This window comes from Sapajus apella, unplaced genomic scaffold, assembly GCF_009761245.1.
Source record: "Sapajus apella isolate SASKATOON/1434 unplaced genomic scaffold, GSC_monkey_1.0 scaffold95, whole genome shotgun sequence".
Lineage (NCBI taxonomy): Eukaryota > Metazoa > Chordata > Mammalia > Primates > Cebidae > Sapajus > Sapajus apella.
In genome coordinates, this window is record NW_022437035.1 from 1,157,030 (window position 1) to 1,180,666 (window position 23,637).

The 23,637-nt window shown below is 47.9% G+C and overlaps 2 protein-coding genes and 1 long non-coding RNA gene across 11 annotated transcripts in view; 2 read left to right on the top strand and 1 right to left on the bottom strand.

The window, feature by feature from the left end:
• The window catches only part of CABIN1 (calcineurin binding protein 1), a 157,664-nt gene extending 151,343 nt beyond the window's left edge, over positions 1–6,321 (bottom strand). For 5 of the 7 annotated variants that reach the window (XR_004262242.1, XM_032256650.1, XM_032256653.1 and 2 more), the window contains exon 1: positions 5,609–5,693. The gene's annotated coding sequence lies outside the window, so the exon portion shown is untranslated. Of the gene's footprint in view, positions 1–4,103; positions 4,220–5,608; positions 5,697–6,203 lie in introns of those variants that run through there. The other 2 variants (XM_032256648.1, XM_032256649.1) reach the window with 2 other exon arrangements.
• Positions 6,322–6,947: 626 nt separating this feature from the next.
• LOC116535538 lies at positions 6,948–12,457 on the top strand. 3 transcript variants are annotated; one of them, XR_004262243.1, is made up of 3 exons: positions 6,948–7,147; positions 7,311–8,055; positions 11,997–12,457. It is a non-coding gene; the product is annotated as an uncharacterized LOC116535538 (long non-coding RNA). The 3 variants fall into 3 exon arrangements; XR_004262244.1 differs by having other exon boundaries at positions 7,704–8,055; positions 11,997–12,454; XR_004262245.1 differs by having other exon boundaries at positions 7,918–8,055; positions 11,997–12,454.
• A 3,693-nt stretch (positions 12,458–16,150) lies between these two features.
• Positions 16,151–23,014, top strand: LOC116535498 (glutathione S-transferase theta-4-like). The gene is made up of 6 exons (XM_032256598.1): positions 16,151–16,262; positions 17,653–17,740; positions 19,100–19,220; positions 19,767–20,039; positions 20,941–21,117; positions 22,463–23,014. The coding sequence occupies exons 1-6, from the start codon at positions 16,151–16,153 to the stop codon at positions 22,658–22,660; spliced, it is 969 nt and encodes a 322-aa protein (XP_032112489.1). The 3' UTR covers positions 22,661–23,014.
• The last annotated feature ends 623 nt before the right edge of the window (positions 23,015–23,637 follow it).

Here is a 23,637-nt window from a genome sequence, read left to right on the forward strand (position 1 = left end):
TGTTGCAGTGAGCAGAGATCTCACCATTGCACTCCAGCCTGGGTGACAGAGTGAGACTCTGTCTCAAAAAAGAAAAAAAAAAAAAAAAAAAGAATAAACTTGCAAATGAATTAGAAATCTAAATGATAAAAAATAAAACCATATGGCCAGGTGCGGTGGCTCACATCTGTAATCCCAGCACTTTGGGAGGCTGAGGCAGGCGAATCACGAGGTCAAGATATGGAGAGCATCCTGGCCAACATGGTGAAACCCCAAAAATACAAAAATTGGCTGGGCATGGTGGCACAGGCATGTAGTCCCAGCTACTTGGGAGGCTGAGGCAGGAGAATCACTTGAGCCGGGGAGGCAGAGATTGCAGTGAGCCGAGATCTTACCACTGCACTCTAGCCTGGTGACAGAGTGAGATTCTGTCTAAAAATATAAAATAAAACTATATAACTACTAAAGGACTAAAGGAGATATTGGTGAATTCCTCTGTAATCTTTGTATTAATACTTAGTATTAAGTAGTAGGGGTCAAATATGACTTAAATAGTTAAAAAAAAAAAAAAAAAAAAGACTGATAAATTTAACTACATAAAAATTTAAAAATTTCTGCATAACAAAAAAAAAAAAAAAATCATTTTAAAGGTCAGAAAAAAAATGAAAAGCTAACAAATTGGGAGAAAACATTTGCAATATATACCACTGACATGGGACTAATATCCCTAATATACAAACAGCTCTTAAAAACTGAGGAACAGGCTGCGCACAGTGGCTCACGCCTTTAGTCCCAGAACTTTGGGAAGCCGAGGCGAAAGGATTGCTTGAGGCCAGGAATTCAAAATCGGCCTGGGCAACACAGAGAGACTCCACCTCCACAAAAAATTTAAAAATTAGCCAGAGCATGGGGGCGCACATCTGTCGTCCCAGCTACTCTGGGCAGGTGAAGTGGAAGGTTGAGGCTGCAGTGAGCCATGATCGCACCACTGCATTCCAGCCTGGGTGACAGAGCACCACACTATTTTAAATAAAGAAATAATTTTTTAAAACTGAGGGACTCAGCATTATTTACAATACTCAAAAGGTAGCCTCCTTTAAGCTGGAGCTACAAAAAAAAAAAAAGAAAGAGAGACTGGTGGAAGCAACCCACTATCCATCGACAGATGAATGGCTAAACAAAATACAGTATACACATACAACAAAATATTTACTATTCAGCCTTAAAAAGGAAGGTAATCCTGACACATGTTGCAAAAAAGAAGGTAATTCTGACATACGCAGTAACATGGAAGAACCGTGAAGACATTATCTTAAGTGGAATAAGCCAGTCACAAAGACAAATATTGTATGAGTCCATGTAGATAAGGTACCTACAGTAGTCAAATTCATAAACAGAAAGTAGAATGGTGGCCACAGGGCTGGGGGAGGGAAGAGTGGAAATTCCTGTTCAATGGATACAGAATTTCAGTTTGAAAAGAAGAAAAAAGTTCCAGAGATGGAAGGTGGTGATGGCTGCATAACAATGTGTATGTATTTAATGGCACAAAAGGGCACACTTAAAAAATGGTTAAAATGTAAAATGTACGTTGCTTATATTTTGTCACAATTTTTTTTTTTAAAAAAAGCTAAAGAACAAAACAAAAACCTGGTAGACAAATGGAGAAAAAATAAGAACAGATAAATCACAAAATAAGATGCAACTAGCTCGAAAACATGAAAAAATGTTCCAATCACTCACAGAGAGATGCATATTAAAACAACAGTAGATACTATTTCTCGCCAATCACACTTGCAAAAATTAAAGCATGACAGCATACAATGTTGATGACCTTGTGGAGAAACAGGCACTATTCTCACACATTGTTGGTGGGAGGGTAAATTGGTACAACCCTTCTGGAGGGAAATTTGACATTATCTGAGAAAATTACATATGCCTTTACCTTTCAACCCAGCAATTCCAGTTCTAGAAACTACCCTGAATATGTACCTCCAACAATACAAAAATACAGATGCACAGGGTTATTCACTGTGCAGCACTGTTTGTAATTGCAAGATAATGGAAGCAGCTTAAATGGCCATAGATAGGAGAGTAGATGAATAAACTATTATTAAATAAACATTATAATAGTTTATTCATCTACTCTATGTACATTCTATGGTACATTCATACAATGAAGGAATATGCAGCTGTAAAAATTAATGAGGCAATGTTCATAGCAACATAATTCAAAATAATGCATAAGTAGAAACCCAGAAGTCCATCAACTGATGGATAAACAAAAGGTGGTATAGCCATACAATGGAATATTATTCAGCCATAAAAATAAAGCACCGACAACACGGATGAACCATGAAAACATTATCCTAAGTGGAAGAAGCCAGTAACAAAATACCACATATTGTATGATTCCATTTACGTGAAATGTCCAAAATGGGCAAATTTATGAAGTCAGAAAGTGGATTCATGGTTGCCTAGAGCTGGGGGAAGACAGGATAGGAAGTAATTACTAATTGCTAATGGATCAAGGTTTCTTTTAGAGGTGATAAAATGTTCCAAAATGTACTGCAATGATGCTTGCATAAGTCTGTGTATATACTAAAAACCACTGAATTGATACTTAAATGGGTGAATTGTAAGGTATATCAATTATATCTCAATAAAGATGTTTTTGTTTGTTTTCTGAGACGAAGTGTCGCTCTGTCGCTCAGGCTGGAGTGCAGTGGCATGATCTCGGCTCACTGCAACCTCCACCTGCTGGGTTCAAGCGATTCTCCTGCTTCGGCTTCTCTAGTAGCTGGGACTACATGCATGTGCCACCATACCCAGCTAATTTGTTTTTGTATTTTTAGTGGAAATGGGGTTTCACCATGTTGGTCAGGCTGGTCTAATGATCCGCTCTAATGATTACGCCTATAACCCCAGCCTCCCAAAGTGCTGGGATTATAGGCGTGAGCCACCCTGCCCTGCCCAAAACATACTATTAACTGAAAAAAGCAAACACAATTATCTATAGCATGTCACCCTTTGTATAAGAAAGAAGAGGATATGAGAAAATACACAAGTATAACAAGGGGAAAAATGCCAGATGTAGGTGACAGGGGGATGGAGGCAGCAAACCACATTGTCATGTGTGTACCTATGCAACAATCCTGCATGATCTGCACATGTACCCCAAAACCTAAAGTACAATAAAAAAAGGAAAAAGGAAAAAATAATGATAAAAGAAAATACACAGCTATCTGTTCACTTGTGCAAAAGAAATATGAGATAATCCAGATACCAAAGTTAGATATACAGGGTATATAGGGAAGGGGTGAAAAAAAGGGGCAAATGGGAACAGGGCAGTAGGCATGAGGAGGAAAATTCTCTCAGTATACCTTTGTGTGTAGCTCTAACGCTCAGAAATCAGTCACAATTCATACCCCAAAAATAAACTAAAATCAACTAGGATATAGGGGGAACTCAAAATGAAATACAAACACTAACAATAAACCTAACTATTACAACTAACATAACCACTCTGAAGGGCATGAGGAAGAAAAAAACTAAAGAACCGTGAAAAACAGTATCTTGACTGGATACTGTGAGGCTGAAGACAAAAAGAACTGTGATTCCAGGGTTGGGACACAGAAAACAAGATGAACCTGGAACATCTTTAGGTGTCATAAAGTAATTGCTCAACAACAACAAAAAGATGATGGCTGGTTGATAGGCCACAGAAGCTAACCTGAAGGAGACCTTCAACTGAATAACCAATGCTGGAACAGTAAGCAACAAAATAATAATGATAATGAATTTTAACTCACAGAATATAATGCATATCCACGGCCTATACTAATACAAACAAATACTGTAAAAAAAGAGACAGTGGGTAGTTCTTCTTTCTGTGGAACTTGACTTAATAAATAAATGTAGAAGGAAAGAGAAATAATTACCTTCAGGCAAACACCACAAACAACTGCAGATGGAGGCTAAAGTCAGTGCGCACAAACTCGTAGAGAACCAGAATTTGCGTCCTCTCAAAGTATGTCTCCCAACAGACTCATTAATTAAAAAGGGATACTAACTTTATGGTGTAGAAACCTGGCAGACACCAAGCAAACAACAGATCAAAATATCACCAGTATCCTGGACTCCATCTGACGCACCGAGAAAGACACCAAGACAACGCGTCTTTGCGTTATTCTGGCCAACAATGCATAATCTCACCCCACTCATTAGAAAACACTGGACAAACCTTTAAATTGAGAGACATTAGACAAAATAACTGATCAGTGCTCTTTAAAAGCATCAAAGCCAAGGAACACAAGAAAAGACTAAGGAAGTGTTATGGACCAACGAGAAATAACTAAAATGCAACATGGGTTCTTGGATAGAATCCTGGAATGAAACCGCAACCTTAATTTAAAAAATGGTAACATTCATATCACGTCTGTAATATAGTTAATAATGCTGTACCAACACTAGCTTTCTGTTCTTGATAATTGTATTATGATTATGTAAGATGTTAACATTAGGGAAAGCAGGGTGAGGGACATAAGAGAATATTTTGTATTGTTGTTGCAATTTTTCTCTAAATCTAAAATTAGCTTAAAAAGCTTAAAAATAAATAACCATGCCAGGCATGGTGGCTCACGCCTGTAAATCCCAGCACTTTGGGAGGCCGAGGCAGGCGGATCACCTGAGGTCGGGAGTTCGAGACCAGCCTGACCAACATGGAGAAACCCCAACTCTTTTAAATAAATAAATAACCATTTTGATTATACATTTATCATCTGTAAGCAATGTGAGGACGATGACCATTTATGTATTGTTCACCATAAACCCAAGAAACTCACTAAAAGAAGCTTTAAAAAAAAATAGCTATTGAAAATCATGAAAAAGAAAAATATCTATTCATTTCTGACTCCCAGCCCAGCAGCTGCGTTTCCTCAGATAGCAGCACATTCACCAGACTTATTAGTCTAAGCTAATAAGTTATCAAACCTGTTAGAGTATGGTTTCCATGGCCTCAGAACATATGATAAAGAATAGCACATTTTGAACACCTCAGCACCCTGATCCAGAGTGTTAACTGGGGGTGTTTCCTGGCCTGGAAGGTGGGAAGCTTATGTCTTAAACTCAGTTGTGGCACTGCCCTGGCTGTGTGACTGACATGACATAGATGCCCCTCTCTGGGTCTCGGTTCCCCCTCATGTAGCTAACCAGCCCATCCTCTTTGTATAGCCCAGGAGCAAAGAATGGTTTTACATTTTTTTAATATTTGGAAAAAAATTATGACACATGAAAAGTATATAAACAATATATACGATTAAAATTTCGGTCCCCATAATTAACATTTTATTGCAACACAGCCACTGTCTTGTGTATTGTCCTTGGCTGTATCCACACTACATTGCCACACTTGAGTAGACAGAGTACGCCCCCCCGCCAAGGCTAAACTACTATTATGAATACTATTACAGTCATTATATTTACACTACAACAATGTAAACACTAATATATTTACAACAAAAGTTTGCTGACTGCTGAACGAGACCGTTCTAAGGACATTCTATTTCTAACCACAATAATCACACAGAAGGAACCTTAGCCACATGGAATCCGACAGTCCCACATTTATTACCTGTACCCAAGTCCTGAAGAGTTCAGTGACTCCCAAAGCCACTTGTGCAGACACCTTGGGAATGTCAGGTGAGTTTCATCTGGCCAGGGCCCGCCTCCCGCGGGGAGTCACTGAGCAGAATAGTCAAAATTTTCAGTCTGGAGTTGCGCTCACCCACTGGGTGGCTTGGAGCAAGTCATTTCACCTTCCCTCGGCCTCAGTTCCCCCCCCTCGTAAATGGCACTAATAATAGCACTCACCTCGCAGGGCTGCTGTGAAGGTGAAGCGAAAGGTCGCGAGTAAAGGGTTAACGCTGGGCTTTGCACCCAGCAGACGCCAAGTCAATGGTGGCTCCTGCTGTTACTGTGAACCACCCCCCAAGGCTGAAACCCATTCTAGGCACCTCGGGGCGGCGGCGATAGCCGTAAAGAGGCCCGCGAGGCAGCCAGAAAGCCCGGCCTCAGTTTCCCGGACTGTGGCTCTAGAGCTGCCCGCGAAACCCCCAGCGTCCTCACGTGACCCAGGCTCGCGCCTGCAGCCCCTCTGACCCGCGCCCCCGGCTCTGCCCAGCGTCGCCCCCCACCCCGGCACAGCCTTCAGCCTTCCAGGAACTCACCAGGCGTCTCCACAGCAACAGCCAGTCCTTCCCGAAGACCACGCCGGTCGGCTGGGCGCCTCACAACAAGGCGCGCTCCTATTGGCTCCGGTGCCGGCTGCACCAACCAATCAGGGTGGGCACACGCGCCCCTCTCCCGCCCTACCGGGCTAGTTCGCTGGGACCCTGCAGACCGCTACCCTTGGAGCGGTGCAGCGCGGGCACGCGTGTGTGTCTGTGAAATCTGTGAAATGCGGGAGTGGAGCTTGTTGGTTCCGGATCCCCGCTCTTGGTCCTCGCGTGCTGGAGGCTCAGGGCACCAGCTCGCAGTCGGACTCCCAGATCCACAGCTGGCGCCCTGAGCAGTCGCTAAATGATGGGCTGTGTATGGTCTTGCAGGCTGACTGAGGCTCCACACGGCTACCCCCGGAAGACTAAGAAAAGAGGAAGATGATCAACCCCTACAGCGCCTAACTCTTCTAACAACAGAAGAACTAACATTCTAATATTGTTTTCTTATTCCGGCCCCAATTGATAAGGCCATTGAACTTTGTAACTGACTTTCGTCAACCTCGTGACTCCAGACCCTACGACCCCCACCCAGCTGGCAAAAACCCGCCCTAACCTGTAACTTCTGTAACTTTACACTGCTTACCCCAAACCTATAAAACCACCTCCTACAGCACCGCCCTCTGCTGATTCTCTTTTCTGACTCAGCCCACCTGCATCCGGGTGACTAAACAGCCTCGCTGCTCACACAAAGCCTGTTGGGGGGGGGGGCGGTCTCTTCATTCAGAGCGCGTTTTAATATTTGGTGCAGAAAACCCGGACAAGGGTACTCGTTTGGGGAGACCAGCCCCCTGTCCCCTCTTCCCCCTCTGGGAAGAGACCCACCTGAGACCTCAACACATCAGACCAGCTCAGCAGCTCCCGCTTAGCGTGAGGAACAGCCACCTTCAGATTGGGTAAGCAGTCTCCCCCTTTTTCTCTTTTCCTTTAGAGAAGGGGAGACAAGTGTCTCTCTCTCCCTCTTTTCCTTCAGAGAAGGGGAGACATATCTCTTCCTCTCTCTTTTCCTTCAGAGGAGACAAGTCTCTCCCTCTCTCTCTCTCTCTTTTCCTTTCAAAGCTATCTCCTTCTAGTAGAGACAAAGGAGACACTCTATCCGTGTGGAGCCAGAGGAGACAAGTCTCTCCCTCTAGCTCACAAACTCTGACGTGGTCATGGACTCTGGAAGACAGTCTTCCCTTGGGGTCTGGTCAATCGCAGGGACGCCTGCCTTGATCACTTCCACATTACAGTCCAAGAATCAGTCAGGGATGCCTACTGCAAACCCTGGTAGCTGCTCGCCCCTTCTCCTAGTCTCTACTCTTTTCCTTAAAACTTATCTCCTTCACTAGGGGCAGTATTCCGCCCTCTATTCCTCAGCCTTCGCCTCTAGCCTGTGTCCTAAAAAACCTAAAACCTCTTCAACTGTCGCCCGATCTGAAACCTAAAAGTCTCATTTTTTCTGTAATACAGCCTGCCCTCAATACAAATTAGACAATGGTTCCGAATGGCCAGAAAACTGTTCACTGGGCCAGGGCGAGCCCACAGCCTGGGGCTCCATCCTGCTTCAAATGCCACAAGCTTGGACATTGGGCTAACGAATGCTCACAGCCCAAGGCTCCTTCCAAGCCGTGTCCTGTCCTTGGGGGACCCCACTGGAAATCGGACTGTATGGCTCATATTATAGCCACTCCCAAGGCTCCTGGAGTTCAAATCCAATATTCTCCAGCTGACTCCTTTCCAGAACTTCTCAGCTTAGCAACTGAAGATTGACGCTACCGGACTGCTTCGGAAGCCCCCTGGACCATCACAGACTGAGCTTCAGGTAACTCTTATGGTGGAGGGTAAGTCTATCCCCTTCTTAGTCAGTATGGGGGCCACCCATCCCACACTGACTTCTTTTCAAGGACCTGTCTCCTTGGCCTCCATAACTGTTGTGAGAATTGACAGCAAGGCCTCCAGGACTCTCAAAACTCCCCAAGTCTGGTGTCGATTAGGCCAGCACTCCTTTCCACATTCTTTTCTAATCATCCCCACTTGTCCAGTTCCTGTGTTAGGCTGAGATATCCTAGCAAAATTGTCTGCCTCCTTCACTATCCCTGGGCTACAGCCACACCTCATTGCTGCCTTCCTCCCAGAACCCGTACCTCCCTCAATAGCTCCCCTTACGTCCCCCTACCTTGACCCTAGGGTGTGGAACACCACCTCCCCATCCCTTGCTACAAGTCACTCAACCCCTCATCATCGCCTTAAAACCTAACCACCCTTACCCCGTCCAGCACCAGTACCCCATCCCACAAAGGCTTTAAAGGCCTAAAGCCTGTTATCACCCGTCTATTACAACATGGTCTTTTAATTCACCCTCCTGCTTCTTCAGCATTTATACTCAAAGGAGTATCGCATATCCCCTTCCAAAGCCCAAATTTCTTCCCCTATCCTATCTGTCCAAAAACTAGACAAATCCTACAGGCTAGTCCAAGACCTATAAAAGGAAACCTGTCTGACCCCAAAGACCAAAAATCCTTCCCCAATTCTTCCTTCTATTCTCTAAAAAAGGCCTTAGAGACTGCTTCTACTTTAGCGCTCCTTCTCTTTCCACACAGCAGAAATAAAAGGCTGTGCCATCGGAATTCTTACACAGGAGCCAGGCCCACGGCCTGCAGCCTTTTTATCCACACAACTTAACCTCACAGTCCTGGGCTGGCCCTCATGCCCACGAGCAGCAGCGCTACCACCCTGATACTCTTAGAATCCCTCAAAATCACGGGCTATGCCCCACTTACCCTCTATAGCTCTCACAACCTCCAAAGTTTAGTTTCTTCTTCACACCTTACACACCTACTATCCACCCCTCGCCTCCTCCAACTCTATTCACTAGTCATTGGAACACCCACTGTAACCATTGCTCTCAGTCTTAGTTAATACCTAACACAAACCCCGAACCCCATGACTGTGTCTCCCTAATCCATGTAGCATCCTCCCCATTTCCCCATATTTATCTTTTTCCTATTCTAGACCCAGACCGCACATGGTTTATGAATGGCAGTTTCTCGAAGCCCAGCCGGTTGGCATTGGCCAAAGCTGGCTGTGCTGTTGTATCCCACTCATCCATCATCGAGGCTGCCACACTTCCCTCTTCTACCACTTCTCAGCAAGCTGAACTGATTGCCTTAACCCATGCTCTTACTCTTGCCAAAGGACTACATGTTAATATCTATACTGACTCTAAGTACGCCTTCCACATCTTACACCACTATGCTGCTATATGGGCAGAAAGAGGTTTTCTCACTACGCAAGGGTCCTGTATTATCAATGCCCCCTTAATAAAGGCCCTCCTTAAGGCCACTCTCCACCCAGCCAAGGCTGGAGTTATCCACTGCAGAGGACTCAGGATTCAAGCCACTCCTAAAGAAGCCACAGGGTATAGCCCCTTGGAACTCCTGTATGGCCACACCTTTCTGCTTGGGCCTAACCTTATCTGAGACACCAGCCCTCCAACAGGCCAGACATGAAATCCACCAGTCTGCTAATTTCCTCTTACCCACTCCAGATACCCAGCCATATGAAAACACCCTAGCTGGAAGATCAGTCCCAGTTAAAAGCCTAACCCCTCGGTCTCTGCAACCTCGGTGGACAGGACCCTTTCTGATCGTCTACAGCACCCCAACTGCTGTCAGTCTACAAGACCCTCTCCAGTGGGTCCATCATTCCAGGATAAAGCTGTGGCCATCAGACAATCGGCCTGACTCCTTGGCGTCCTCCTGGAAGTCGCAAGTTCTCTCCCTCACTTCTTGTAAACTCACCCATATCCCCAAAGCGAAAGAGTAGCTCTATATAAACCTAACATTCCTTTTACTTTCACTAGGCATCTTTTTCCTAACACCACTATTTAACGCGGTCGCCCCTACTACTTAAACTACACCTCAGAAAGTCTCTGTTTCTATTTTCTAACTGCACTGAAATTCACTGTACTCATTTACTTTTACATGCCCTGCTTTTGTTTAAGTTGCTAGTTAGGCCGGGCACAGTGGCTCACGCCTGTAATCCCAGCACTTTGGGAGGCCGAGGCAGGTGGATCACAAGGTCAAGAGATCAAGACCATCCTGGCCAACCTGGTAAAACCCCGTCTCAACTAAAAATACAAAAATTAGCTGGGCGTGGTGGCACCTGCACCTGTAGTCCCAGCTACTCAGGAGGGTGAGGCAGGAGAATCACTTGAACCTGGGAGGCAAAGGCTGCAGTGAGCTGAGCACTGCGCTCCAGCCTGGTGACAGAGCAAGATTACATCTAAGAAAAAAAGAAATGTTCCCAGTTTACACTTTTCCTCCAGGCAATTACAGCTGATAGTTCATGATTTTACCCTCAGGTTGCCACCCTTAATTCTCTCAGAGTGGATAATCTCCAGTGGCAGGGAACTCTCCAATTCCTCCACCCGATAAAGTCCTCTTCTTTTATACTCACTCTTAATCTCACTCCCATTCTCTGCTCATACCCAATCTTCTTAATGAAAGTGAGCAGTTACTTATAGATACCACACGCTTCCTCATACACCATGAAAACAAAAGCTCTCCTTCCACACAGTTACCCTTCCAAACCCCGCTACAACCTTTAACAGCCGCATTTGGGATTCCCTTGGCATTTGGGTCCGAAGCCCAGCCACCTCAGAACACTTCCTTGCCTTTTCAGTTCTGTCTAAGCCAAGGACTTTTTTCCTCGGTGGTTCTTCTTCTTACATCTGCCTTCCTACCAACCGGACAGGCACTTGTACCCTAGTTTTCCTTACTCCCAAAATTCAGTTTGCCAACGGAAACGAAAGCCTCCCTGTTCCCCCTGTGGTCCTGACACAACACAAGCAGATCATTCCATTGATCCCCTCACTTGTAGGGTTAAGAATTACTACTGGGCCGGGCACGGTGGCTCAAGCCTGTAATCCCAGTACTTTGGGAGGCCGAGGTGGGTGGATCACGAGGTCAAGAGATCGAGACCATCCTGGTCAACATGGTGAAACCCCGTCTGTACTAAAAATACAAAAAATTAGCTGGGCATGGTGGTGCGTGCCTGTAATCCCAGCTACTCGGGAGGCTGAGGCAGGAGAATTGCCTGAACCCAGGAGGCGGAGGTTGCGGTGAGCCGAGATCGCGCCATTGCACTCCAGCCTGGGTAACAAGAGCAAAACTCCGTCACAAAAAAAAAAAAAAAAAAAGGAATTACTACTGCACTTGGCACAGGCATAGCAGGCCTTACCCCTTCAGTCGTCGCCTTCCGTAGCCTCTCTAATGATTTCTCTGCTAGCATTGCAGAATTAACTCAATTACTATCCCTTTTTCAAGCTCAAGTAAATTCCACAGCTGCAGTTGTCCTCCAAAACCGCAGAGGTCGTGCTGAAAAAGGAGGTCTTTGCCTATTTCTAAATGAAGAAGGTTGTTTTTATGTAAACCAGTCTGGCCTCGTATATGATGCCATCAATAAATTAAAAGACAGAGCCCAAAAGCTCGCTAATCAGGCAAATGGTTATTCTGGACCTCAGTGGACTGGCTGGACACTCTCTCACTGGGAGTCATGGCTTCCCCCAATCCTTAGTCCTCTGATACCTATCTTTCTCCTTCTCTTGTTTGGACCCTGTGTTTTCTGATTAATTTCTCAATTCCTACAAAATCGTATCCAAGCTATAACCAATCAGTCAATATGCCAAATGCTCCAACAACCCCACAATATCAACCTTTGCCCCCAAATCTCTCAGCAGTCCAAATTCTTTCCCATTTTTAGGTTTCTGAGCTGCCCCCAAGCCCACTCAAAGAAGCCCTGAGAAACATTGCCCCATCACCCCTCTGGGCTGGCCTTCCTAATATTCCTCTGCCCTCACTCTTCATTTCTTTTTCCTTTATAGTACAAATATAAAAAGACAGGAATGTAAGGTCTTTTAGGCTGACTGACGGTGTCATATGGTGACCCCCGGAAGACCATGAAAAGAGGAAGATGATCAATCCCTGCAGCGCCTAACTAACTTGAGACATTCTTCTATTGTTTCTTGTTCCAGCCCCAATTGATAAGACCATTGGACTTTGTAACTGACCTTCGTCAACCTCATGACTCCAGACCCTGCAACCCCCTCCCAGCTTGCAAAAAACTACCCTAAACTGTAACTGTTGCTCACACAAAACTTGTTTGGGGAGTCTCTTCATTCAGAGCGCGAGTTTTAACAGGCTGTGTGTTATTACCCACAGCTGTGTGTTGTTGCCTACAGCTTTTTGTGTGTTATTACCTACAGCTGTGGGTTATTACCCGGCTCCACAGCTTGCTAAATCATGAGCAGTTGCTAAACGATGTGCTGTATGTTATAACCACTCTTTTGGCTTCCCTGGGCCACGTTGGAAGAATTGTTTTGGGCCACACATAAAATACACTAACACTAAGGATAGCTGATGAGCTAATAAATAAATAATAAAAATAAAAGTCACCAAACAATCTCAAAATGTTTTAAGAAAGTTTGTGAGTTTGTGTTGAGCTGCATTCAAAGTCAAGCCCTCCAGCAGGTTGGAGAAGCTTGACTTAGAACCAGGGAGGAAAAGCATCTTCATTCATTATATTACCTGTGCCTCTCCTCTTTCCAAAACAGATTTGAAGCCCAAAAGTCACAGATACAATAGAATATTGAAAAAAAATGAAAAAAAGAACAAAACCTAGGAAATGAACTAGGAGGAAATGAGCTAGGAGGGGGTGACGGGTGGTGTCAGAATTCCAGAGCTGAAAAAGGTGACAGAGTTGAAGGCTTCTGTCAAGGCTAGACGGTACTCTCTTGGGAACTATAACAATAATAAAGCATTGTGGGGAAGAATTTTACACTGTGGTTGAATTCATAGCTTCTTGAGTCTAGCAAGGATGATTTAAATAGGAATGAATGTTGGGGCCTTTTCAACCTTGAAGACAGTAAAAGCATGGTGAAAAACTCAGTTCAGTACAGTAAAGCTGCACTGATAAGCTAGAAGTTTTGAAAATTGTTGAGTCACCAACCTTGACTGAGTATTGGGGTAAACAGTATTGCAGAGGGGATGAACAGAAGCATAAACAGATGGTTTCAAAGCTACATGGATAACTTTCAGCCTCGATGCAGCTTCCACTCGAGCCTTAGTATGAAAGATGTGCTGGAAAGAAACAGTCGAAAATAAGTGGGAAGGGTGGTCCAAGCAGCAGGAAGCTGTGTGGGGAGGGTCCCGAGGTGAGAAACATGCAGATCATACAGGAATGTCAGGCAGCACAGTGTTACCATAAGGCAAAGCTCCGGGCCACAATGTGGGGAGAGCACTCTGGAGAGGTGGGAAGAGCCCAGTCCACACAAGCAAGCAGAAAACATTGTTGCAGTCTTGCCATGCACCACAATGTACCAGCCTCTCATTGTGAGGTATCACCCAGAATTCTTTGTCTCACGGCCAAGAAAATTAAAAGAGTGTAGACACAAAGGGTGAGGTTAGAGTACAAGTTTAATAAGCAAAAGAAGAAAGCTCACTGCAGAGGAGAAGGGCTGAGTGGGTTGCCTACTTTGAGGCAAAGAGGTTTTTATGGACTGGAAGGAAAGGAATGTGCTGACTGGTCTTGGAGGAAGTGCTACTCAGCTTGACCCAGACCTTGACAGGGACCAATCAGGAGCTGACGCGATAGCCTGGCCCAGGACCAATCAGGGGCTGAAGTGATGATCATAGAGGCTCAGCTCACAGTCTAAAGCATGTCCAAGAAAGGAAAGTGCCTACTGGAACCCACCAGAGCCCACTGTGTACATTCCCGCAATAGCAGAAGAGACTATTTCCTGGAAGCCCACTGGTTGTACAAAGGACAAAGCCATTTCTATGCTTGGTCTTGTTCCCTTATCAAAGCAGCTGCAGGCATGTCTGAGGCAGAAACATCAAAGGGGTTTCTGTGTTGCACCTTGTTCCTTTATGTAAGTGGGCCGGAGGTTTGCAACTTTCCTTATCTGTGCCTGCAGCCTGAATTTTCAGGCTGTTTCTCTCTTTAAAGGAGTTTTACCAAGGACCCACCCTAATTACCTAACTTTTCTGTGTCAGTATCACTCTCACTACAGTGAGGATGGCAGATTTAACATGGAGATTCTAGATCGAAGACTGTTGCCTTATGGTCTTAGGAGAGTTAGGCCTGAATCCCATCCTTGGAGACTGCAACAATTCATTCACATGAAACCCAAACACTCCCTGAGGCACTCTGGGAAGCAGAACACCATGAAACACACTGGCAGAGGAAAGAGTGCAAAACAGTTGGGCCAGGGGGCCGGAGACCAGGGGAAGGAACTCCTAGGTCCAGCTTTTAATGAGAGTCCTTCGCAGTGGTCAGGTACAAACACAGCAGGTACAGGCATATTCCATTAGAAACTGACTTTATTAACTATGCAGACTACACAGCCTGAAAATCTGAATTTGATGATTCACTGGTGTGCTAAAGACAAGAATCATCAAACGTTTATGCAGGGAAACAGTGACCACACGGTGTCCAAGGATCATTAGAGGAAAACCGCATAGTACATGTGGAAGGCTACAGAAATGAAGACTCCCTTTGGCCTCCCCCAACACCATCCCTACATACATTGACATTGAACAGACTGATAGGGTATTTAGATAAAAGGGTGGGAACCTCATTCATTCAGTTTCAATGCAGTTACAACACTGACATTGCATTTCCAGGTTAGGCATTCTGGGACATGGGTTTTACAAGGTGCCCAGCTCCAGAGAATTGTCAGCAAGAGTTAAGAGACAAGATGAAGTTACCTTCCCTGGAATGCCCAGAGAAGGTCCCTGAAGCCCAGCCTGCCCTGTTCTCCAGACAAGAACAGCAGACTATGGATAGGAAACAGCCCAGCATGGGCAGAGAAGGGCTGAGCAACCCCTTGAGGTCCAGACCTCTGGGGAGGGCAGGTGGGAGGAGCAGCAATGGGACTCCAGCTGTGCCTGGACCTGTACTCACCCCCCTGCCACGCCATTTACTTTGGCCGGAAAGAATGGCATCCCTCCTGAGCTGCAGCCTGTGGAGTTGGCTTGAGGTGAGCCAGGTGGCTGGGCGGGGCCCCATGGAGTAGGTGCCAAGGACTAGGCCCTACACTCAGCCTTCCCTCCTTTCTGCCCAGCAGGGGACCACCTGAAGCCGGAGTTCCTAAAGGTGAACCCCTTTCGGAAAGGTGCCTGCCCTCGGAGAAGGCGACTTCCTAATAGCAGAGAGGTAATGGTGACCTGGTGCCCACCCAGGGTCAGAGCCAGGATCTGGGGCTCAGAGTTGTAGGGGGGAGGCAGAGGTAAGAGGGGAGACTTTCCAAATCACTGCAGCCCCTTCCTCATTTCAGCCTGTGCAGCTCTGAGGCAGAGGCTGGACCCAAGGAGTGAATGCTGGAGGTTGGAACCTCGCTGGAGCCTGAACCAGCTGGAGCTGCCCGGGTGGGAAAATGATGTAGGTCACCAAGATAACCCTTCTAGAATCATCCAGGGATAATTCTCATCGCCTCCTGCTCATTCTACACCCTGCAAAGCCCCTTTCACCAGATTCTGCAAGGAAAGTCAGGCCCTGGGAATTCCCAGGCATAATCCCTTCTCAGATGTGGTGTCTGTGAGGGGGCGCCACGGGGCACAGACACATGTGGCAGGGGAGAGTAGGGTCACAGCTGCCCCACCTTTGCCATGGGCCTCTCCCCAGCCTACTCCTGGGCCTCCTTAGAACGCTTGAGGCTGTGAGAATTGCAGGCTCCCTGGCCTTGTGAGAACTGAAGGTTCCCTGGCCTTATGACAACACAAACGGAAACAAGAAGTTCCAGAATACAGGGTCCTGCGGCCAAATGGGAGAGGGCACAGGGCCAGGGGCCCCGGCCAGACACAGGCCCATGTCTGCAGCTGGCTGGCTGAGGCTGTGGCGCCCGGCATCGTCTCAACATGGCCCTGGAGCTCTACATGGACCTGCTGTCAGCACCCTGCCGGGCCGTCTACATCTTTTCAAAGAAGCACGACATCCCATTCACCTTTCAGTTTGTGGATCTGCTGAAAGGTCAGCTTCCACTGCTGCCCAGCAGGCCTGGTCCTGGGGGGAGGCAGGGCACACAGCTTGGGGCTTATTTTTTTTTCTTGTTTCTTGATGGAGTCTCGCTCTGTCACCCAGACTATAGTGCAGTCGCGCGATCTTGGCTCACTGCAACCTCCACTGGATTCAAGCGAGTCTCCTGCCTCAGCCTCCTGGTAGCTGGAATTACAGGTGCATGCCACCACATCCAGCTAATTTTTAGTGTTTTTAGTGGAGACTGGGCTTCACCATGTTGGCCAGGCTGGTTTCGAACTCCTGACCTCAAGTGATCTGCCCACCTCAGCCTCCAAGTGCTGGGACTACAGGCATGAGCCACCACACCCAGCCTGATTGGGGTGTTTCTGAGAAGTAGAGACAGAGACAAGGGAGTCCCTCGAGAGGTCCACAGGGAAGGAAGAGAAGCCAGGGGGCTGTAGGCTGCGTCCCTACAGCCCACCTTAGCCAGTCCCCACTAATGACAGTTCTTATGCCGGAGATGAACAGGCTCTTCTAGGGGAAGGGGGAAGGAAGAGCGGCTGGGACTCCCTGGGCTCCCACCAGGCGCCCTCACTTCCTGGTGGGAGTCTAGGACCTTGTGAACGCAGCACCTGCCTGCCAGGTTGGCAGAGGGGGCAGAAGTGCACGGTCTGTCTACACCCATCCTCCCCAGTGTTCCGAATGGCTCAGGGCTCTACTGACCCCAAGTGAGGGTCAAAGGTCTGGGCTCCAACTCCATCCCGGGCACACAGGGGCTCCAAGAGTTCAGCCTGCAAAAGCAGAAGCCTTTGGAGCACAGAGGAAGACACAGAAGCTGTGGAAAGAAACAGGGTGCGAGGGGAGCCCTGGAAATGTTTCCAACAGGAGGCAGCTGGTCCAGGAAGAGCTTCAGTTCCTGCCCCCACATCAGGTTCCCTGTTCAGACGGCCCCAATTGCATCCAAGAGGCTCCCCTTTGGATGTCCAGCCGTGTGCTGGGCCCGGCTTCCTTAGAGCAAGGACAGAGCGAGGGTGATGGGAGCGGGGCTAGGACCCAGGCCCTCAGGGCTTCAGGTGATTCAGAGGCTGTGGCTGCAGATCCTGCTTTGTGGGCGGGCACTGGAGGCCTCCAGCTTCTGGGCCAAAGGGTCATCCTGGTCCTGGGACACAGGTAGGAGGCACGGGAGTCACCAGCCCTAGGGTGGAGCAGGCTGGGAGCCAGCAGTTCTTATCCCAGTCTGGTTCTGCCACTGCCTTGCTCTGTGACCTAGGGTGAGCCGCGATGTCCCTCCAGGCCTCCGTTCCCTCTTCTTGAGAAAAGAGGGAGGCATTTGTGTCTCTGGGAGTCTCAGTTCTCTCTCCCCTGGAATCCCACAGCCTCAGACCCTCCCTGCTTCTCCCAGGTCACCCCTACAACAAGGAATACATTAAGATCAACCCCCTCAGGAAGCTGCCCAGCCTCAAAGACGGGAAATTTGTCTTAACTGAAAGGTGAGTCTTCCCCAGAGCCCTCACACTGTCTGTCTCTGCTCCTCCTGGGAGACTCAGTGGGAGCATCTGTCTATTTACCACGGAAAATCTCACACATACACTAAAGTGGAGTGAATGCTGATGAACGAGGGTCATGATGAACCCCGCAAACCCACCGCCCAGCTCCAACTGCTGCCAACTTGGGGTCCATTTTACATCAGTTCTGTTCCCCTGCCTTCCAGACACCCCATCATTTCAAAAATGTTTAGGGCCCAGCTCACGCCTATAATCCCAGCGCTTTGGGAGGCTGAAGCAGGTAGATGGCCTGAGCTCAGGAGTTCAAGACCAGCCTAGCCTAGACAACAAGGGAAAACCCCCATCTCTACAAAAAATACAAAAATTTAGCCAGTGTGGTAGTCCCAGCTATGTGGGAGACTGAAGTGGAAGGATTACTTGAGCCCAGGAGGTAGAGGTTTCAGAGAGCCACGATTGTGTCATTGCACTCCAGCCTGGGCAACAGAGTGATACCCCATCTCTAAAATAAAAATAAGTAAATAAATCAATAAATGTTTAGGAACATAGCTCTCAGAGGTAAGGTGCTTAAAAAAAAAAAAAAAAAAAGCAACAGGCTGGGCATGGTGGTTCATGCCTATAATCCCAGGACTTTGAGAGGCTGGCATGGGAGGATCACTTGAGGTCAGGAGATCAAGACTGCAGTGAACTCTGATTGCAACTGCACTCCAGCCTGGGCTATGACAGAGTGTAGCATCACTACAATACCATTAAGATACCTAAATGAAAAGCCGGGGGTGGTGGCTCATGCCTGTAATCCCAGCACTTTGGGAGGCTGAGGTGGGCGGATCACCTGAGGTCGGGAGTTCGAGACCAACCTGACCAGCATAGAGAAACCTGGCCTCTACTAAAAGTACAAAATTAAGGCTGGGTGCAGTGGCTCACACCTAATCCCAGCACTTTGGAAGGCTAAGGCAGGCAGATCACCTGAAGCCAGGAGTTTAGAGACCAGCCTGTCCAAAAGGCTGAAACCCTGTCTCTACTAAAAAAAGTACGAAAATTGGCCGGGTGTGGCACACACCTGTAATCCCAGCTACTTGGGAGGCTGAGGCAGAAGAATTGCTTGAACCTGGGAGACAGAGGTTGCAGTGAGCCGAGATTGTGCCACTGCATTCCAGCCTGGGTAACAGAGCGAGACGCCATCAAAGAAAAGAAATTTTGTATTTTTATTTTTATTTATTTTACTTTCTTTTCTTTGATGGCGTTCACTGCAGTCTTGAACTCCTGACCTCAAGTGATCCTTTCATGCCCTGGCTTACGTAACTCCTAATCTTCAGGATTAAGTCCGTAACCTCCCTGCATCTCCAGGGCCATCATCCGTGGCCTCCACAGTGTCTCTGTCTCATCACTCCCCAGTCACCCGCTCCCTTCTTCCAGCTGCACCCACCTGCTCTCCTTTCTTCAAATTCACCTTGCTAGCCTTACCCTGGTATTTCAGCATGTGTTTTTCTTTGCCTGTTTTTAGAGACAGAGTCTCCCTCTGTGGTCCAGGCTGGGGTGCAGTGGCACAATCTTGGCTCACTACAACCTCTGCCTCCCAGGTTCAAGTGACTCTCGTGCCTCAGCCTCCCAAGTAGCTGGGACTACAGGTGTGTACCACCACACCCAGCTAATTTTTCTATTTTCATTTTAGTAGAGACAGGGTTTCACCATGTTGGCCAGGCTGGTCTCCAACTCCTGACCTCGAGTGATCTGCCCACCTTGGCCTCCCAAAGAGCCGGGATTACAGGTGTAAGCCACCGTGCCCGGCCTGTTTTTGTTTTAGAAAAAGGATCTGGCTCTTTCACTCAAGCTGGAGTGCAGTGGTGCGACCTTGGCTGACTGCAGCCGCAAACTCCTGGGCCCGAGTGATCCTCCCGCCTCAGCATCCTGATCCGGCACGTGCTGTTCCCCTCGCTGGCCTACTCTTTCCTCTACCACCAGCCCAACTCCTACTCACCCTGCAGGTCTCCCCCCTGCCCTTGCTGACTGTCAGACAGCTCTGGTGAAGACCTTTCCCTGGAAGCCCCAGCAGTTGGGCCCAGGTCACACCAAGGTGGTTGGGGTAGGGGCACTTGGGAAGGCAAGGGCAGTGCCCCTGACTGGCCCCTTCTGCAGCGTGGCCATCCTCTACTACCTGTGTCGCAAGTACAGTGCACCGTCACACTGGTACCCACCGGACCTGCACATACGTGCCTGTGTGGACGAGTTCATGGCTTGGCAACATGCGGCCTTTCAGCTGCCCATGAAGAGGATAGTTTGGCTGAAGGTGAGCAGGGTCACTTGTGGGGCTTAGGGACAAGGGGACAAAGGAGTCAGGAAGGCTGGAGACCACTTCCGGCCCTACTGACTGCTGGTGAACTCAAGTAAGTCTCCTCCCTCTCTGGGCCTCATTTCCTCAGCTCCTTCTCCTGCCTGCCTAACAGAGCTGTCAGGACTGTGGACTGAAGCAGTGGGTATGAGAGAGTCTTACTAGGGCAAGGGAAGGGCGTACAGGAGGGGCTGATGTTACTCACCGCAGGACAGCATTCCAGGCTTTCCATTCTGAACGAGAGAATCTCAGAGTCAAAGGCCCACATAAGGCCAGGTGCAGTGGCTCACAACTGTAATCCCAGTACTTTGGGAGGCCAGGGCAGGCAGATCATGATGTCAGGAGTTTGAGATCAGCCTGGCCATCGTCGTAAAACCCTGTCTTTACAAAAAATACAAAAAATGAGCTGGTATGGTGGTGTGCACCTGTAGTCCCAGCTACTCGAGAGGCTGAGGCAAGAGGCTTGCTTGAACCAGGCAAGGTAGAGGCTGCAGTGAGCCAAGATCCTGCCACTGGGCTCCAGCCAGGGCAACAGAGCAGGACTCTGTCTCAAAAAAAAAAAAAAAAGAAAATTTGACGATGACAAATAACCAGTACATGTGTCCCTGCTTCTAATTGTATGCCTGTGACAGGCATCAGTAATCAGTCACAGGATTTATGCCTGATGAGTTATCCAAATCCTCGTGGACATATGGGCCTAGGGAACTTCCACCAATCAGAACTACTACAAGAGGTGAAACTACTTTATGTCCTGGGAACTGTCCAATAGCTATCGAGCAGACAAGAGTACAGAGCTCAGGCAGGGCAGGTGGCCCAGGAGTGCAGCCTCCTCTTCCCTCCTCTTCCCAACCCTGGTCAGTTGCTGATCCCAAAGATAACAGGGGAGGAAGTTTCAGCTGAGAAGATCGATCACGCAGTGGCGGAGGTGAAGAACAGCCTGCAGCTCTTCGAAAAGAAGTTTCTTCAGGACAAGCTGTTCATCACTGGGGACCAAATCTCACTGGCTGACTTGGTGGCCGTGGTGGAGATGATGCAGGTGTGGGGAGGGGTGGAGGAGGGTTAGACCTTGGGCAGAGGTGGAACTCCTCTATGACCAGCGGGGCCATCACTTGAAGATAGGCTAGTGAAGTGGGAAAGGCAGGTGGAGCTGCCTTGGGGGCTGTGGGAGCCAGGTCTGGGTGCCCGGTCTGGGTGCCCGGACTCAATGTGTGGGCAACAGGAAGCACAGAATGTTATGAAACAGGAGGGATCACAATTCTGCACCCTTGACAAATATTCTTCAGTGTGGGAGGAGCTGGAGGGTGAGCCTGAGATAGGGAAAATAGCTCTGCATTTCCTGGTCAATCCACCAGCATCCCTGATGCCTCCTCCTCTTGTTGGACGCCCTAGGAAATGTTCACTGGCTTCCTGGGTGTCCTTCTGGCCTTGCCTGTTTCCCAGAGCTCCAGACAGACAGCTGTGAAGGACAGCTCTCCTGGCTGGGTCTGAGCCACATCCACTGTGCGTCTGGAGACACACCTGGGTGTGGGGCATTTATGTGGCCTCTACATGCAGGGGAGGGTGACCAGTTCTGCCTCTCAAGACACTGGCCAGGGTCTACACTGGCCATCCTGCACACCAGCTAGGGCACTGCACACTCACCAAAGAGAGTGGCCAGAGCTATGCCCAGGAGGAGGCATCCGGGATCCTGGTGGATTGACCAGGAGACGCAGTGTTCTTTTCCCTATCCCAGAGATCTTTGACTGATAAGCAATTAGTCTCTTCGATCTGTTTGCAGTGCAGACCAGCATGAGAAAAACTCACTCTGGCCTCCCCCAAGGGTTCAGTCATAGGCTTCATCTCCCACCCCTTACATTTCACCACCACCTCACCCCTCTTGGGCTTCCCAAAGATCTTGCGTGCAAGCTAAGCTACGGGGTAGACTGCCTTAGTGAGCCAGCCAAACTGCAGGGCAGACTGCCCGCCAGGTCTCCCATTCTAGCCCCTGTGCTTGATCACAGTGGGAGGTTAAACATGGGGAAAAAAACTGAGTTCTCCCCCTCATCCACATATACACACCTGGGATAAGGGGTTTCCCTGAAAGAAGGCAGGATTCATGGGAGGTCGCAGGCTGGAGAAGTGGGAGCTGCCTGGACCAGGAGCCCTCTCAGTGTGGTTCAGAACTTGGAGCGAGAAGACCAGTGACCAAGGACCCTGGGGGATTCTGGGTCCTCTATCCCCACCTACATCTATTACATAGTCTGTGACCCCTTGCTCAGGCTTGGGGAACAGCAGCCTAATTCTTTGCAGAGGCTGATGGGGAGGGCCCCTGAGGCTGTGGGCAAGGACCCAGGTGCGCTGGTCCCCAGGATGACCACATCTTTCTCTTTGTCTATACACAGCCCATGGCGGCCAACTATAATGCCTTCCTCAACAGCTCTAAGCTAGCTGAGTGGCTCATGCGGGTGGAGCTGAGTATCGGCTCTGGCCTCTTTAGGGAGGCTCACAATCGACTAATGCAGCTGGCTGACTGGGACTTTTCAACATTGGATCCATTGGTCAAGGAGAAAATCTGTGAGTTTCAGGAGAAGTACTTGTGACCCTAGACTCAGCTGGTCCTGCAGGGCCTGGCTGGCTCAGCTCTCTGAGCCATGTTCCTTAAAGGAAATGCTAAAACAAACAAACAAACAAACTTTTCTTTGCCTAATAAAGAACTGGAACAACCATCACAGCTGCTGAGTAACAGACAGTTGGCGCATGTGTTGGGTCTGATGTGGGAGTGGGTGGTGGTCACAGATCCTTCCAGTTTCCCAAAAGAATTTTAAGAGTAAAGGGTTAAATATAGTTACGTTGTCAGTAATAATAGTTGGTGACTTCAAAACCCCACTTTCATTAATAGAAAAACTACAGAAGATCATCAAGGAAATAGAGGACTTGAAAAACACTATAAACCAACTGCACAGTAGACATGAACAGAACCTTCCACCGACAAGAGCAGAACAAATATTCTTCTAAAGAGCATGTGGAATATTCTCCAGTATAGAGTGTATATTTAGTCCTAAGTCTCAAACTTAAGAAGATTGAAATCATACAAAGTATGTTCTCTGGACACACTGGAATAAAGTTAAAATTCAAGAACAGAGGAAAACCAGAAAATTCACAAGTACATAGAAATTAAACTGCTCACTCTTAAAAAACAAATGGGTCAAAGAAGAAATCACAAGGGAATTAGAATGTATCTTGAATGAATGAAAATGAAAACACAACACGTCCAAATTTACAGGATGCAGCAAAAGCAGTGCTAAGAGCAAAATTTATAGCTATGAACACGTAAGTTAAAGAAGAACAATCTTAGGCCAGGCACGATGGCTCATGCCTGTAATTTGAGAACTTTGGGAAGCCAAGGCAGGCGGATCACCTGAGGCTGTGAGTTCGAGACCAGCCTGACCAACATGGAGAAACCCCGCCCCTACCAAAAATACAAAATTAGCCGGGTGTGGTGGTACATGCTTGTAATCCCAACTACTCGGGTGGCTGAGGCAAGAAAATTGCTTGATCTTGGGATGGGGAGGTTGTG